This window comes from Panthera tigris, chromosome B4 (genome assembly GCF_018350195.1).
Source record: "Panthera tigris isolate Pti1 chromosome B4, P.tigris_Pti1_mat1.1, whole genome shotgun sequence".
Taxonomy (NCBI): Eukaryota; Metazoa; Chordata; class Mammalia; order Carnivora; family Felidae; genus Panthera; species Panthera tigris.
The window spans coordinates 101,748,192-101,766,121 of record NC_056666.1 but is presented as its reverse complement, the minus strand read 5'-3'; the positions used below and the strand labels follow the sequence as shown (position 1 = coordinate 101,766,121).

The window sequence follows — 17,930 nt, the reverse complement described above, 5'->3', positions numbered from 1 at the left end:
GGAGCGGCTCCCTGGGGCCAGGGGTACCTTATTACATTATTTGTTGCATCTCCGTCATCCAGTAAAAACATGGTATATGGTAGGCACTAATAAATGTTCAATGTAGTGGAGGAAGGATGTTTACTTGTTTTATCTAGTAATTGCGGTAGGCGGGGTATTTCATGTGTCATGCCGTCCTCTGAAAATGGAATTTAAAAAATCTTATTTTCAGTCCCATTTTGGAGAGGCTGTGTGACTTAAGCTGTAGAATGCAAACCCTAGAGGACACATTTTAAGCAAAGCAGAAAGCCTGAAAGTGTGCCGGATGAATCGATCATAAACAGGAAGAGAGAAACACGTGTTGAGAATGAGGAACGCTGGGACGTGACGGCCATGCCATCTGGGCATTGTTGTCCCTTCACCCATTCTATACTTGCAGGCATGACTCCGAGACAGGCATTCACTGTAGGCTTTTCTCAGCTGCCTCTGCTTCCAGCAGCCCCCAAAGTCCACAGGCCAGAGTCAAGTAAGGAGAAGAGTTGAAAGGCGGCAACATCAACAGGAAATAAAACATTTTTATTGAGTATCCATGTAATATGTTAAGTCATTTTTAACAACAATCAGAAAACTACTGTGGGGTCACTACACAAAGTGAAACAAAATTTAAACCACCTCATCAAAAATGAAGGTAAATACAGCTAAAGTAGTTGGCTCGCGGGCCACGAGCCATATGGCAGAAGAAAACACCCCAACATTTCTACAAGATACAGAGAAAACCCACACATAGAAACACTCAAGCAGGCAGTAAATATACACAAAGGCAACTAGGATCTTTCTAGAGCATCAGCTTCTAATACTTTACACAGCTTTGTCAGAAAGGTACATGTGGCATATCTGAGGATGAATCTTGGTCTCAAAGCAGGTTCGGTCACTGACTTGTGAAAGATGGCATAGTACCAACTAATTCTATGGTGACAGTCCCATGTCTGGCAGTGTTGCAAGAGAATGCATTAGTAGTACTTTAATGCAAGAAATAATGTATATCCGGCAGCTGAACCTGCTTGCTTTAAAGTTTTGTTTCAGTGTGAACAACTTAAAGCTGAATAGAGTGAAATTAAATGTCAGTTTCTGGTATGGAAGGGATTTTTTAAAGTCCATCAACTCCCTCTCTTTGGTGGGGTTTGGTCTTTTAAACTGGACAGATTCCCATTTGACTCTTCCGTTCAAACTGATATTTAATCTCACATCATGACATGTGCATCATCTATTACCTACGTTTGAAAAAAAGTATGGCCCATCCACAGAAGAGGGAGATGCTATTCTCCTTTGTCCTTTGTGTCTGTCCCAGTTCTAACGAGTTTGCTATGACTCGGCAGAACGGCCAAGGGCTTGCCTCTTCTTTGATGGGAAAAGAAGAATGACGGGAATTCTACTTTTATCAGGAAACAACCAGCCCCACGTGTGAAGCCTCCCATGAGCCCTTTTTGAATTCTCTGTAGGTTTTAAAAAACGTGGCATGGTATCCTAACGTCTGAACATGAGGCTCATGCTTGGTTTTCCTCCATCTTGTTTTGGTATTTGCGAAGACAAGCTTCTACTTCCAGGCACCACTGCTGTCGTGGCCTGGGAATTACAGTGGGTCACAGGAGGGAGCGGCTGCAGCGTGAGCTAACGGGCTGCCTCTCCACGAACTGGTTGTCCACCATAGTGGGGGAAAGTATGGAATATTGCACAGTGCTTGACAAAATGCTGTGTGTTCCACCCCATTCTGTGTGTCTCTCTTGTCCTATGCATAGCTTTTCAGTTCTGAATTGGTCCTTTGTAATGAGAACTGTTTGTGCTACACACACCTTGGGCAGTGCAGTAGGAGGGAATGGCAGTATTGTTACAACATCACTACGGAATAAACTGAGTGCTGTCCACTGAGGAAACTACGTGTCTAAGCACACACGGCAGTCACAGTGCTACACAGAGCAGTCCTTGAAGACTCTTATGGAATGACTAGTAGCTTCGTAATAGTGCCATTTACTACATAATGACATTGGAAACAGTTAAAAACTCCTCCTAAGTCAAGCGTCTAGTATACATAAGAGGTTGCTTCAGTTTGCTGGAACTTGTTCTTGGTATTGTTTCACCTTTTTTGTTTTTAAAGGACAAATTAAAACTTATTTAAGTAAAAAGAGCATATAAAAAGATCACTAGCTGTCTGTTTTGGCTTAATTGAAGTGCATTCAGAACTATGGCTAATTGTTTTTTTTTTTTTTTTTTTCATCTTTTGACGGGATCACAATACTGTCTGTTTACCACAAAGTAATTTTGTGTAATAAGCACAGATTGCTGTGTTAAAAATATTCTGCATTCCTTCTAATATGGTTTTGTGTAATAAAATATTTTGTTACAAAGTCTAATGTGCAAACCTTTTGGAATTATTATAGGTATGAAATCTGGAACAGAATTCACCACAGGATGCACATTTTGTATAAAGGTGATAACGGAGAGCTACTTTTTTTTCTTTTTAAATCGTCAGGCAATAATTCAGAAATGCTGACTTCTCCCCTCAGCTTCTTCCCACCCACCCCATCCCCAGACAAATGCACACGCACACATGCATGCACACGCACACACACACACACTCACGGAATGCCGTCATATTGTTACTCTGTATGCAGTAATATGAAGTCATTGGCTCCTGTTCAGTTGCTTCCTCGAATGTGAGAGGGAAGCCCTTGTTTCGGCTTTGTAGCTATGTACAGACAGATGCTATTCTGGTTTGTGGCTATGCTTCCTGGAGGTCAGTCTGGACGCTGCTCAGATCATACTAATTTGCCTGTGAAGAAATTCTACAAAATTGGATTCACCCAGCAAATATGTGGTGTAAGTGTATCTTGGTACTCAAATGATTCAATAGAAAGCTCAGGTTTAAGTTGTCCTTTAAGATGTCAGTTTCACTGTACGAGTGCCTTACAAGTTGATATTTTTGCTGGAATGCAGACAATACTATATTTACCATATAATATATTATCAGCTCTCCTATATCTCAGTCGATTTACATAATTTAAAATAGAACATCTTATTAAAAACATCTAGATATACACAGATTAGGAAACGCTTACAACATACAAATACACAAACTAGAAATAAATCTTTAGCATACTGGTATATACAACGGTGTGATACAATAAATAATTTCAGTCATGCTCTATCTACACATCATATTGCTTAAAAGAAGAGTGGATCTGGAGGGCAGTGGCATGACGAAGGGCTTAGGGGCTCTCTACGTTTAAATTTGTGCAAATTAAAACAGGATTTGAAGTACCACTGAATTGTCAGGAATGCATGGCTGGAAAAATGAAAGGACCCATATTACTGAGGTATTTACAGATACTGGCTAAAGAGCACTATGTGGGCAGATGCAGAAAGGCTTCTTTCCTTTACTTCTTGACCGCCAGCATGGCATCAACCTCCTCCTCGACCTGCAGGGTGTGCCACTGGGCGATGGGGCGCCTGGGGTTGGCCAGCATGTCTGACCAGTGTCGCAGCTCCGCCCCGGTGCTATTGTAGCCCACAAAGACTTTGCCGATGGCATCGTTCTTGCCAATCTTGTCATAGTCCAAAACAGTTACCACCACTTGCACTTTCTGAAAGAGGATGCAGAATAAACATGAATCATCCAGCCCTGTAGATAAAGCCCTATTGCAAAGCTTCCTTCAGATCTCGGCAATTGGAGGTAAGAACTGATCTCAAAACACCAAACAAGACTGAAAATTACTTGAATACGAAAACCTGCGTCTGATCCGTATCTCGCCATCACTATATCACCATCATCACCTTCTTCAGTGTCTTCAAAATACTGAAATGAATGCTAATTTTTGTTAGGTATTTGGCACAATTCTGAGTCTTTTACATGAACTACTCACTTCTCACAACAGATCCGATTGATACTGCCATTATTTAGGTAAGGTGATGTCATGCTCCCTGCCTGGGGTCATATAAGGAATGGGTGGTTTGTTCTCCACAGTCTGTGCTGTGCCCTTGGTGCCGTTGTCGTCTTTGTAAACTGTGTCCACCTCTGGGTTCATTCGTTTCAATCACCTCATCAGCAAGAGTTCTGGTGTTGGTATTCGGTACAATAGTCACATGATTATTGCGAGCATTAAATGTGATAATAGAGTGAAAGGCTTTAAAAAGTCACAACTAAAAATAAGTTTCCCATTGAAGCTTTTTCTCAATGAACATTTACGGAGTGACTGTTGTGTATCCAGCACTGATCTCAAATGGAAATAACCTTTCAGGCCACACAAGATTTACTTCAGTGATTCCATTACATCGTGAGAGTTTATTTAATAACTTACGCTTTTGAACTGCCTGAATTGACGAAAGCAAACCCATGCCATTATGATATGAAAGACACACTTTTTCAAAGCACATTTTAGTTCTGCTTCCCAAGTAATGGATTTGCTTAGTCAAAATATGTGATGGCTCGACTCTAGAAACTGAGTGTAGAGATAAAGGGCTTAGAATAAAGTAGAATGCATAGCATTTGATGGCCAGAGTTAAAAGGAACAGAAAATGTAATGATGGAAGCCAGGGCAGGATGGGGCTCCTGCTGAGTTATGGCCCTTTAGCGGACTTTGTGGTCTGAGCACCGCATTATTGTACCAATATGCTAAGAGGCGGCACCCATGTACAGCTTTGCATCAGAGACAACGGCCGCTTTTGAAAATGGAATTTAGAATGTAAAATGCAACACACTGGCAATAAAGGAAACAAACTCCATCTTCCCTTGTGTGGCCTCGGACTGATTACCTTATCAAGGGAATCATCTATCCATTGGATGGTGTTGGGAACAGAATCAGTTTGGTTCTCAGAAAAGTTCTCAGAACTTTGCCCAAGCAAATTCGTCAGGATGAAATCATACTGCAGGGAATGGGGGTGGGGTAGGAGCATTAGGGATGTCAGGCACCAAGGCAACGGGGTTTGTGGAGGTTGGAGTGAATGGCTGGAGTGGGCTTTGACGATTTCACCTAGGAATGTACTGAGTAATAGCACTCAAGACAAAACATCCTTATGAAGGCCTTGGATTAATTTGTCCAGCTGCATAGATAGTTTATTTATACATTTTTAGGGGAGGGACTATAACATTTACATGTGCTTTTGAAAATCAGCATATTTTGCTCACAATATATTTCATAGGGATAGAGACAAATAGAAAGCAGATAATCTTGTAACCTGGGAAGAAAGGAAACCTAGACCCCTAGTTTGGTATGGAAAATGCTCAATTGTTTCTCTAGGAAAATGTGAAGACTAGAGCAAACTGCCAAGAAGCAGAGGAGGAGGGATGCAGTCAAAGATGTGCTCATTATTTCCATGCCTAATGTTGTCAGTGATGGGCTCAGGTTCTCTCTGTCCTGACAGAATGTTATCTCCTCTAAAATGCTGCCCCAGAAACCCAGCATATGTCTTGTTTGTAATGTGCTTCATTTTTAATATATTTGCATCTGCTGCAATTTATAGTTGAAGAAAAAACCCATTTATTTTTGTTAAAGGTGTAGAATTGTAGCTCCAAGAAAGTTTACAATAGGATTTTTCATCTCAATACCCTGCTTTATATTGTTTTGTAGAATAAAAAAACCAAAACTCCATGAGGTGTTAGTTTCCATAGGAATGAGTTCTTAGAACTCAAAAAAGGGTTCACTGAACAAATATTGCAAAATAAATTGGAGAAAATTGGATATTTTAGGGATTTGCCAGTGGGCCCAAAGCAGTAGCTTCACTGGTTCAGGCTGGTAAACAAGTGACTGGGGCCAGGGAATCAGTGTCCTCTGGAATGTCATTTACTTATGTAACAACTGTTACAACTGTTGTTATGTAACTGTTTCAACAACTGTTGAAAGTAATTAATTTAAGTATGTGCAATTTGCATATGAGAACAGTTAGAGAAAGACCATGACCTGATGTGAGGATGGTGGGATTCCTGGTGATTTTTAAATAACTGCCCTATACAATACAGTAGTGACTGGCCACATATGGCTATTTAAATTATGAATAAGGTTCCTTTATCACACTGGTGGCTGAGGTGCTCATCACCCACTTGAGGCTGGTGACTACTGTATTGGACCCCACCAGTGATAAAACATGTCTGTCCTCACAGATACTTCTAGTAGAAGGCACTGATTTATATATTGTTTTAATCTTATTGTTAGATCCATTTTCTTTTTTTTTAATTTTTTTTAACGTTTATTCATTTTTGAGAGACAGACAGAGTGCGAGTGGGGGAGAGGCAAAGAGAGACAGGGAGACACAGAATCTGAAGCAGGCTCCAGGCTCCGAGCTGTCAGCACAGAGTCTGATGCGGGGCTCGAACTCACAAATTGTGAGATCATGACCTGAGCCGAAGTCCGTTGCCCAACCACTGAGCCACCCAGGTGCCCCTGTTAGATCTATTTTGTAATAAAATGTTAATATGAAAAAAAAGACAAAATTAACATTGTGAATAATAATGATGATGGCAACTATTTTGAATGTTCCTATGTGCTTGGTGCCCTTCCAAGTGCTTTTATATGCATAAGCTCACTTGGATGTGGACTCTATTATTCCTGTTTTACACATGAGGAAATTCTAAGCCTCGGTTTCCTCATATATACAATTGGGGTAATAACCTCTCTCATAAGGTTATTATAAAGATGCAATAAGGTTATGCATAAAGTGCTCAAATTAGGCACTACAATACATGTAGCTATGATATTAGTTTTCTTCATGGAATAAAGGTGTGATTTATTACATATATATGTATATATATATATTCTAAATTATATTTTAGATTAAAATTAAAAATATGCAGGGCACCTGGGTGGCTCAGTCAGTTAAGCCTCCAACTCTTGGTTTCAGCTTAGGTCATGATCTCACAATTTGTGAGTTCAAACCCCGCATAGGGCTCTGCAGTGATGGGGCACAACTTGCTTGGGATTCTCTCTCTCTTCCTCTCTCTCTTCCCCTCCCGTGCTCGCAGTCTGTCTGTCTCTCTCTCTCAAAATAAATAAATAAACTTAAAAAAGGAAAAATATGCAACTAAAGAATATTTGCTGATTTTTTACATTCTGGACCTTTAGACATTTCCATGTTGTAGTTTTGATGCCTACTTGTTACAAATTTCTATATGACTGACAAGATAGGCCCACATCAATTATTCAATAAAATGTAAAAATAGTGTTGCTTTAAGACATTTGACTCTCTGATATCCATTAAAGATTCCCAAGAAATAGCTGATATTTATTGGATGTGAACTTTGAATTTCAATAGTCTCACTATGAATATGAGGTAAGAAAACCTAAATATACTTAAAAATTGCTAAGTAATGAGATCATATACTATTGTGGCTACTTGTAGCATCCTGTTTTGAACATGTTATCCACAGGTTCCTTTAATAGAATACTCCTTATCATAACAATTATTATCTGGCAAGTGAAGGTTTTATCTTCACAAAAATGTCCATCCATTCCAACTCAGAAATAGGAAGCTGAATTTAAACAAAATATGACTTAGTTATTTTTTCTATTGTAAATCACTCTTTAAAAATGAAAGATTAAAGATGCTGCATATTTAGCATCAACCAAAATATTTCTTTTATCTCTTTTTTTTTTTTTTTTTTTTTTTTTGCTACAAAGCTGTGATAAGGACAATTACATATTATGGCTTGGCAATAAATAGTGAAAGCTCATTTTTCTCTTGGCCTTTTAACCTTTATGGATGCACTTTTTGAATTAGCAGAGTCATTCTGTTGATTTTTTTTCCTATTTTATTTCTGCCAAACAGAATGCCAGCTGTTTTTAGCTGATGAATCAGCACATCCTGTGCTGTATATTTTATCATTTCCTTCTGGATGTAGCTTGATTATCAAATGTGTATGGGAATAAGAATGGCAATTCTAATGAAGGCATGAGCACTGATAATTCACAAGGTCTGTGTCTTTATGTGATCTGAAGAAATAAAATTGAATGGGAAGACAAAATTATGTTTGACATTACCTGGATTTGTTCAAAGGGTACCTCAAAGCTGAATGACTCATTGTAGTAGGGGTTAAGTGTGTTCTTTTTAATTGTTGTCTTTTTCTTCTTCAGCCTTTTGCCATTCTGCATCAGGTGAATCTTCACATAAGGATCTGAAAAACAGAAACAAAAACTTCAGGAGATCAGAGACACGTTTTTAGATTATAGTTTAGCTTATTAAAAATCTCAAGTATTCCCAACAAGAAAATCATTGTATAGTAAATATTTGATATTAAAAAAAAAATAAACATTCTCTATTGAAAGATTTTAAGTAACCTATTCTCCAGGTTTATTTTCATGATATCTCAATATTTATAGGTGGATTTAGGGGACAAGAGCTGTAGTATGCCAATAAAGCATCTTTGGGAAAAAAAGAAAGTCTTAACATGTAACATTCGCCAACGTCCATGGTAGAAATACTCTCAGCATGGCTAATTGCAAGCTACTAAGTAGTTTAACAACTAGCTTACTAAATCCCTGAAATATTAACAATTGGCTCTTTGAGCTGGCAAAGTACTGGTTGCAGCATACTACTGCTTGGGAATAGAACTCTTGACAGAGAAAGCACAAAGGAGCCATTTCATTCATTCATTTATTCATTTACTCAATATTAGTTACGCCCTATGGAGATGGGAGTGAACAAAACAGATCATTGCTGTTTTCATGATGGAACTTCAAACCTGCGGGGGAAACAGGAGGCTTGTAAAGAAGTGAAATACATATGAAAGAGTTAACAAGAGTGCTCTGGAAATAAAGAGCAGAATAGAGATACGATTGAGAATACCAGGGATTCTCAAGTATGGTGAGTCTAAGGTAGCAACAGAATTCTTATATTTTGATTGCTCAGGTAAGGCCTCTCTGTGGAGGTAACATTTAATTTTTTTTAACGTTTATTTATTTTTGAGAGTGGGAGAGCAAGCGAGCACAAGCGGGGGAGGGGCAGAGAGAGGGAGACAGAATCCCAAGCAGGCTCCAGCTCTGAGCTGTCAGCACAGAGCCCGACGCAGGGCTCAGACCCATGAACCGGGAGGGAGATCATGACCTGAGCTGAAGTTGGACACTCAACCGACTGAGCCACCCAGGCGCCCCCAAATCTCAGTTTAAATGTTAGGGGCGCTCAGAGCCTGGAGCCTGCTAGGGATTCTGTGTCTCCCTCTCTCTGCCCCTCCCCCGCTTACGCTCTGTTTCTCTCTCTCTCAAAAATAAACATTAAAAAATGTTTTAAAAAATAAGCTGAGATTTGAAGGTTAAAGGGAGAGAAGAGGCCACCTCCCTGTGTGTGTGTGTGTGTGTGTGTGTGTATGATGCCTAAGTGTAGTGATGGGTAGGGTGTGGGTGGAGAGGGAGGGAGAGAAAGAGAGAGAGCCATCTATTGATTCAGGACTTGTGCCCAGTCATCCCCAGGTAGAGAATAAGCCAGTACACACAGAAGTAATGAGAAGAGGAGCAGAATTCCCTTATCATTTTCCCCAAAGTCTCATTAGGTAAAGGTAAAGTAATAAGCAAATCACTGGAGGGATAAGACGATTCCCATTTACAGTTCTCATTACTAATGGATGAAGGACATACATTCAGGTTACTAAGAACCAACATCCAAGTTTGATAGTAAAATCTCTCTACTGTTTTCTTAAATATTTTTCCAGTTCAGATGTAATGTATATTCATTATAGAACAAAATTCAGAACCTAATGATAAACAAAAAGAAGAAAAAAATTAAAATCATCCACATTTTTACTCCCCTAAAACAATCAGTGCTAAGCCTTCTAAAATATCTCCCCCCCCCCACCCCCTTTGCCCCGGCCTTTCAGTATCTGTGGAGATTTGAGTGAAACTTTACAGATTATCTAGTTTAATGCCCACATATTTTTAGGTAACAACCTTTTCTGGTCTGCAGTTTTTTCAGCACAATAAAATTATGGTTTATTATTGGACAACAGTGTTTACACATACATCAAACAGGCCCAAACCACAGAAACTTCAGACAAAAAAAAAAAAAAAAAGACACCTTTTATCTTTGACCTCTTTAACCGTCTCATACAAACAGCTGTTTAAAGTACAGCTAAGTACATACACAAAAAAATGTTACTGGAGTAAGATTGTGTGTGTGTGTGCGTGTGTGTGTGCGCGTGCGCGCGTGTTTTACAAGTTTTTTTTTTACTCTCCTTTGAGATGTAATGAACATGGTCACACCACAAGTAGGACAGAGACTGCTCCCAAGACTAGCTTGTTCATCCAAGATTAAAAACGACTGACGCCAACAATATGAGCAAAAATATAAAATGTAAATAAGATTATAAACACATTTTCCTTTCTAAAGTATGTTTAAGAAAAAGCAGCGCCTGGGAAATTCTGGCCGTCCTTTCCTGCTGCAGATTCAGGTTGTGGTTTGGATTGTGTGGGGCAAGCACGTGTCACTGTGGGGGCGCTGCCAGTGGGTGGGAAGGACTTTCGTTTTGAAGGTGACCACGTTTAGATTCTGAGACTGGGCGTGGAGGATGAATGGTCATGGCGGCCTTTTTGTTTGTTTTAAAGTTCAGCTTTTCCTGTTATGGTGTCTGGTCATCCTCGTCAGCTTTCTGCTTCTTGGTGTCAACATCATCTCTCTCCCCGTCTTCAATTTTTTTTTTTTTTTTTTTTTTTTAATGTTTAAGAGACAGAGCATGAACAGGGTAGGGTCAGAGAGAAAGGGAGACACAGAATCCGAAGCAGGCTCCAGGCTCTGAGCTGTCAGCACAGAGCCCGACGCGGGGCTCGAACTCACGGACCGTGAGATCATGACCTGAGCCAAAGTCAGTCGCTCAACCGACTGAGCCACCCAGGCGCCCCATCTCTCCTCATCTTCAGTTGCCTGTTTGCCTGGAGCCGCCTCAGCCTCCTCATCTTCGTCTCTATCCTCTTCCTTACCATCGTCTTCCTCTTCCTCCTCCTCTTCTTGTCTTCTGCCTTTTCTCCATCTACCTTATTGAAGGCCTCCGGCTCCCCATTTTCTTCATTCTCAGCCTTCCCAGGTGCAGGCGCATCTCTTCCATCCTCCGCCTTCACCTCGAGGCGGTGATCTGGCGGCAGGTGATCTTGCGCAGCAGGTCCGTGCGGCGGCGCCCCCGGTCCCACGCAGCGGGTCCCAAACAACGCGAGAGTTGGAGACAATGGCACTAGTGCGGCCGCAGGCTGTGGCTGCGGTGGCCGCGTGAGCCGGCCAGACCCGTGGGCCGTGTGAAGACGACTTTTCTAGCGGGGCCAGTGGGGCCAGAACAAGTTGCTTTCATCTTCCTCCTCCTGTCCCCCAGTAGAACGGAACTCCCGAAGGACAGAACTTTGCGGTATTCTCTCAGTATTTACTAAACGGTGCCTGGCGCTATTCGATTTTTGCTGAATGAATAAGTGGGATTTACGTAGGCCTTGTGATCTGGATCTTCGTACTCTTAGTGTGGTCACCTCCCATTGTCCTAACTGCCTACGTTACTTGGATATGTGTGGCTTGGGGTGTTTGGTTTTGGTTTGAGTGCTACATCCACTCAAGCGGTTTGTAATGAAGATTTTTCATCATAATGAAGAATATATATACATATATATCTATATATATACATATATATCTATATATATATCATATATATATGTAAATTTTTATTAAAAATTTTTTTTAATGTTTATTTTTGAGACACAGACAGAGAGTGGGGGAGGGGCAGAGAGAGGGAGACACAGAATCCCAAGCAGGCTCCAGGCTCTGAGCTGTCAGCACAGAGCCGGATGTGGGGCTCAAACCCACGAGCTGTGAGATCATGACCTGAGCTGAAGTCGGCTGCTTAACAAACTGAGCCACCCAGGCACCCCTATTTCATTTTAAGTAGGTTTCACGCAGAGCCCAATGCAGGGCTTGAATTCAGATCAAGAGTTGGGTGCTTAACAGACTGAGCTCTCCAGGTGCTCCATAATGAAGAATCTCATTAAAAAACACACCTAGAGATGAGGACCCAACTCCCTCAACTAAATAGCTGGTTAATTAAACGGTCTAGTGCAAATACTTGTAAATGAAGGAGGAGGCTTTTTTTTTTTCACTGATAATCCATCTTGCTGTTCACAGCCAATATGGATTTTTGGTTTAGACACCTTGTGTGGTTTTGAAGTTCCCTGGTTCCTCCACCCAAAGCCCCTTTACATTTACAGAGATGGTCAAGTCTCCAGTTGCTTTTTGGCACTGACTAAATACCCAAACGCTAAATACCCATAAATCAGTGTTTATGCCTCTTAATGTTCGTGTGTTGAAACTCTATCAACCCAACTAAGGTATAGCTTTTCTCAGGAGATGCTCAGTGACTATGTATTTATTCATTTAGCACAGTACATGACAAGAAAATTCCTCTGCATCTGCCGTTTGAGTAAGCAAATTAAAAACGCAACAAGATAATTTCAGATTCAGAGACAAGTTCTCGTGTGATGTGATTAGTGCCTTAGGGAGAACAAGGTAATTTGGAAAGGGTGCTCAGCAGAGTCCTCATTGTGGAGGGCAGGTTTGAGCTGAGAATCAAATGACAGGAAGGAACAAGTCACTTGACGGAGTGTGGTGGAAGCTTGCATCAGCCAGCAGGAGCAGAAACACAAAGGCTCCGAGGTGCACATCCTTCTGCATGTTTGTGGAACAAGAAGAAAGCAAGGGGGAGAGAGGTAGCTGGGAGGTCAGAGAGGTCACTGCTGACCTGTCACTTTCCTAAGCAGAAGCTGCCAATTCTGACAGTGATTCAGATATATTCCATAATGTCATGATACTTACAAGAAAGGGCAGAGGGCTAGAAGTGGAACAGGTTTGGGGCCGCCATCAATGGGTAGAGTTAGCCTTTGCCTGTGCAGATCAATCCTGATACAGGTACCAAAGCAACTTACTTTGCGGATAGAATTTCCATCTTAATCAAAATCAAGGCTGGCGGTAACTCAGAGGTCTTATCTCCATCCCCGCACCATCCCGTCCAGCTTTATTGAGATGTAATTGACACATGACACTGTGTAAGTTTAAGATGTGCAATGTGACGATTTCATATACTTACGTGTTGTGAAGTGATCACCACAATAAGGTTAGTTAACGCATCTGTCACCTCACATAATTACGATATCTTTATTTTTTGTAGTGAGAACATTTAAATTCTACTCTCTTTAGAATTTTTCAGCTATACAATACAGCATTGCCAGCTGTAGTTACCATGCTGTATACTAGATCTCCAGAACTTACTCATCTTATAAATTTGTAGCCTTTGACCAACATGTCCTCATTTCCCTCACCCCGTAGCTTGGCAACCACCATTCCACTCTCTGTGTCCTATAGGTTTTGATTAAAAAAAAAAAAATAGGTTCCATATATAAGTGAGGTAATGCAGGATTTGTCTTGCTGTCTGACTTTTTTCAGTTAGCATAATGCCCTCAAGGTCCATCAATGTGGTTGCAAATGGCAGGATTTCCTTCTTTTTTTATGGCTAAATAATTTTATATATTTATATTTATAATATTTTTATTTTAGGATATTATTTAGAATAATGTTAATAATACTTAGAGTTAATGGGGTGCCTGGGTGGCTCAGTCGGTTGAGCATCCAACTCTTGGTTTCAGCTCAAGTCATGATCCCAGGGTTGTGGGCCCCGCATTGGGCTCTGTGCTGAGCATGGAGCCTGCTTAAGATTCTGTCTCCCCACGTGCCTTCTCTGCATGTGGGTTCTCTCTCTCTCTCAATCTCTCTCTCTCTCTCTCTCAAAAAAAGAAAAAAATAACTAGAATTGGTAATATTTAAAACATTTTCTTTATATAAATGTATATATTGTATATATTCATGCTATATCTTCTTTATCTATTCATCCATCAGTGGACACTTAGGTTGTTTCCACATCTTGGCTATTGTGAACAATGTTGCTGTGAATGTGGGTATGTAGGTTTTTCTTTGAGACAGTGATATCATTTTCCTCAAGTGTATGTCCAGAAATGGGATTGCTGGATCGTATGGTAGTTCAATTTTTAATTTTTTAAGGAATCTCCATGCTATTTCCATAGTGGCTGTACCAGTTTCCATTCCCACCAACAGGGCACAAAGGTTCCCTTTTCTCCACATCCTAGCGAGCACTTATTATCTTTTATCTTTTTGGTAATAGCGTTTCTAAGAGGTTTGAGGTGATCTCTCAGTATGGCTTTCATTTGCATCTCCCTGATGATTAATAAAGTTGAGCATCTTTTCACGTACCTGTTGGCCATTTGCATGTCTTCTCTTGAAAAACGTTCATTTATGTTCTGTGTCCATTTCTAATCAGATAATTATTATTTTGCTATTAAGATGTATGAGTTCCTTAAATATTTTGGATATTAGCCCTTATCTAATATATAGTTTGCAAATATTTTCTCACGTTCCATAGGTTGTTAGAGATCTTCTTTATCACCTTTTGTGCCTGGATAAATCTTGACTAAGTCTGATGCCTTATGTATTCAAGGTGGACACGTTTGATGATCTTCTTGGTTCAGCCATGTGAAGTCTTCGATTGCAGCTCCATTTTCTCCAGTCTTCTCCATTGCCATTCACTCCTTGATTGGCTTGATTTCTTAAGTGTCCTCTGATTCTTTCCTCGCACGAAAATCCTGTCCTGAATTCTGGTCCCTTTGGAGATGGCCCTAATCTCTTGATTAGCTCATTAGTCACTTCTGGGATCTAGACCTTGCTCCTGTCTCCCTAACTATGAATGAGTCTTCTAAAGGGAAGGCCACGAGTCACCTAACTATGAGTCACACCCATACTTTAAGGATGCACATATTTTTTTGCAGTAAGGATCACCTGTCCTGCAGAGTAGGACTGTTTATAATTAAATTTGTTCTGTTTTAGGGGCTGTTCCACAAAGCAAATCCTTGTGATTCGGAGTTTCTTGGTGGCTTAGAAGTTCTGGTCATTACACAACAGGACATGGTTTTATGGAAATGATAAAATAGGCTGCAAGGAGATTCACTGCTGTTGCTATTGCTTTTTTTGAGTACAACTGCTGGACACCATGTGTGACATCCAAATGTCCATTAGGTTTTTGTAAACATGGAAATGGCATGGAAAAATATGCAAGCTACAAAACTGGGCTACTGTCCTCAGGGACTTCATATCTCTGTGGCTGCACCGCTTTATTTTGTCCCCCAAAACAAGCACTCATGGAACTCATGACCATCTTTCACCAATAATGCAAACCTTCCTTCGACACCGTTTAGATAATCCCTGTTACCACTGAAACACATGCAGGACTTGGGACACTTCACTTGTTTAATTTATCTTTGAAAAACTGGTAGGGCCTCTTTACTTTTCTAACTTTGGTAGAAAGGAAAGTCTCTTATGTCGATTTAGTCTCTAATAATATGTGACTGTCAGCTTGCAGTTCTGGAAAATGATAGACTGGGATCAGAAAGAAGGTTTTTCATTCGTAATAATAAACTGCAGGTACAATGAGTGCAGATTCATCACCTCGTTTTGGATAATTTGGAGGTCTGTCATTTGATTTTGTTATCGGTGTGGCATTGCTACCCTTCACTCGCCACTTGTCAGGCTTTCTTTTCATCAGAAGTCAGCCTAACTGAACTCTATCTCTTTTCTGTCATAATAGCTGTTACAACTTAGAGGTTTTTCAGGACACTGTAATGAAATCACTTTCAAACTTTTACATGTTGACAAGTTTTTTTAATATACGAAACTGGGGTTTTATTTTGTTAAAATTCACCCATTATGATAGGCAGGCCATCCTGCAAAAGATGGCCACATCCTGATCCTCAGAGCCTGGGAACATTTACCTCAGATGGCAAAAGGGACTTGGCAAATGTGGTTAATGCTAAGGATCTTGAGATGAGAAGATTATCCTAGATTATCTAGGAGGGCCCAATCTAATCACACGAGTCCTTAAAAGCAGAGAACCTTTCCTGGTTGTGGTCAGAAAGAGATTCAAGGGTCAGAGGTGTGTGACATAGCTCGCTTTGCAGATGGAGGAGGGGTCATAAGCTATGGAATGCAGGTGGCCTCTAGAAGCTGGAAAAGGCCAGGAAATGGGTTCTTGCCTGGAACCTCCAGAAAGGAATGCAACCCTACTGACATTTTGGGTTTATCCCAGTGAGGTCTGTGTCAGGCCTGTAACTTATAGAATTATAAGATAATAACCATATGTCACTTTTTAAATGAAGTTTGTTGTGGTTTATCATGGCAGCGGTAAAAGACTAACACAACAACCAAAGTTGTAGAGAGGATTCTATTGTTTATCTAGGAAGGTTTGAGGATGAGACTCAAATTTAAGTAGGTCTAAGAAGTGATCTCTTGGGGGAAAATTCATATTTTTTCCAAGCACCTAAAAAGGATTACTCTGTTGTTCAAAGCAAAAGCCTTCAAAAAGTTTGTCTTTTTCATTAAAAAAAAAAAAAAAAAAAAAGGTTAACCTAGAGCATATAATCAGAAGATTGCTTATTTAGGTACGACTGTTTTAGAATCCATGGTAAATTTGGTTGAAAATGGATGAAATACTAGCTGAGAATGATTTTTAAAGTAAGATACATCACAAAGTTTAATATGATAATTTTCATTTATGTTTGTAAAGCACTTTAAGATTATGCATATATATTTAAAAATTATATCATCTCCTTTAAGCCTTACAACAATCCCAGTAAAGAGACTGGGGCTCCTGAAGGCTGATTTTTTTGCCCCCTGAGAACTCAAACCAGGGTCTTCCAACTTAGAATGTGCTGCTTTGTGATGTGTTGGAGAGACAATTCAGTGTCATGTTTACAGGTACAAACTCTGGAGCCAGACTGACTTGAATCTTGGCCTTGCTACTGGCTGTATGGTCTTGGACAAGTTATTTAGCCTCTTGGTGTCATATTTTGTTCAATGTGAAGTGGTGGGAATGATGGTACCTGGTTCATAGAGTTGTGAACATTAAATTGAGTCTCTGTGTGGAAAGTGCTTCAACTATGTGCCCAACGCCTCTTAATTCTTATTATAGTTTTGTGGAAGGGCTGACATCTACGTCAGTATTTAGGTGTCAGACTCTTCGCCAGCCTTGCTAACTTGGTGTCGACCATCACCCTACTTGCTGCAGAAGTAAGCCAGAATCTGGCCCCACGTGCCAGATTTATTTCTCGAAGGAAGCATACCCACTCTGAGCAACTGGTCTATTAGAATTTAATCACATGTGTGGTGAAAGCACAAGGAGAGTTTCTTTCATGACCACCTCATCTTGAGGTGTGAGATGGGGGAACTAATACAACATCCCATGCAGTTTCCTCCTACTCCTGAAGTCAATAGATCAAATTACACAGAGCGGAAAAGTTAAACTTGAGAGTTGTCAGTGGAAACTATTTATGGAGGCTCTAGGATAGTGTGAGTCAAAACTGTGATTTATGGAGCTTTCTTTCCAGGTAGTGAGGTCAGCTAATGTCGATACACTTGGGCGTATGAAGTATCTTAACTTTCCTTATGCTGCTGAAAATGAGGAAATAGGGAAAAGAAAGCCCACAGCTTTGAGATTCGTTGCTCTTGTTGGGGACAGAGTAATACTTACAGGTATTACCTGGGGGGGGGGGGGGCGAATCTACACCTCCTCCGGTAGTTTTTCTGTTAACTCCTTTCTACCATGGGAGAATTTTATAGTCCTATTTCTTCTTTCTGATTTCCACCGAGACTTAGAACTCCTTCTTTCCTTTTTTCGATCTGTCCTATCCAGAGTGAGGGATAGGAAATCCTTGTGTTAAACCTACAATGATACAGTCTGCTAAGTTGTTTATTGAACCTCACCACCAAGACAGTGGAGACTTGGAAGCACTGACTCCGCTGTATGAAAGGTGGGCAGAGCATCCCAGGATGGTCTCAGTAGCCATTTTCAGGGTATGGATCTTCTTTGATTGGTTTTGTGATCATTTTGTCCT

The 17,930-nt window shown here is 40.4% G+C and overlaps 1 protein-coding gene across 1 annotated transcript in view; it reads right to left on the bottom strand.

Moving 5' to 3' along the window:
* Window positions 1-2,581: 2,581 nt before the first annotated feature.
* Window positions 2,582-17,930, bottom strand: part of SYT1 (synaptotagmin 1) — a 208,539-nt gene continuing 193,190 nt past the window's right edge. Inside the window, exons 7-8 of the mRNA XM_007088741.3 lie at window positions 8,004-8,137; window positions 2,582-3,617 (exon numbers count right to left, since the gene is read on the bottom strand). Of these exons, the coding sequence (XP_007088803.1) occupies window positions 3,411-3,617; window positions 8,004-8,137 (341 nt within the window). The 3' untranslated portion in view covers window positions 2,582-3,410. The remainder of the gene's footprint in view (window positions 3,618-8,003; window positions 8,138-17,930) is intronic.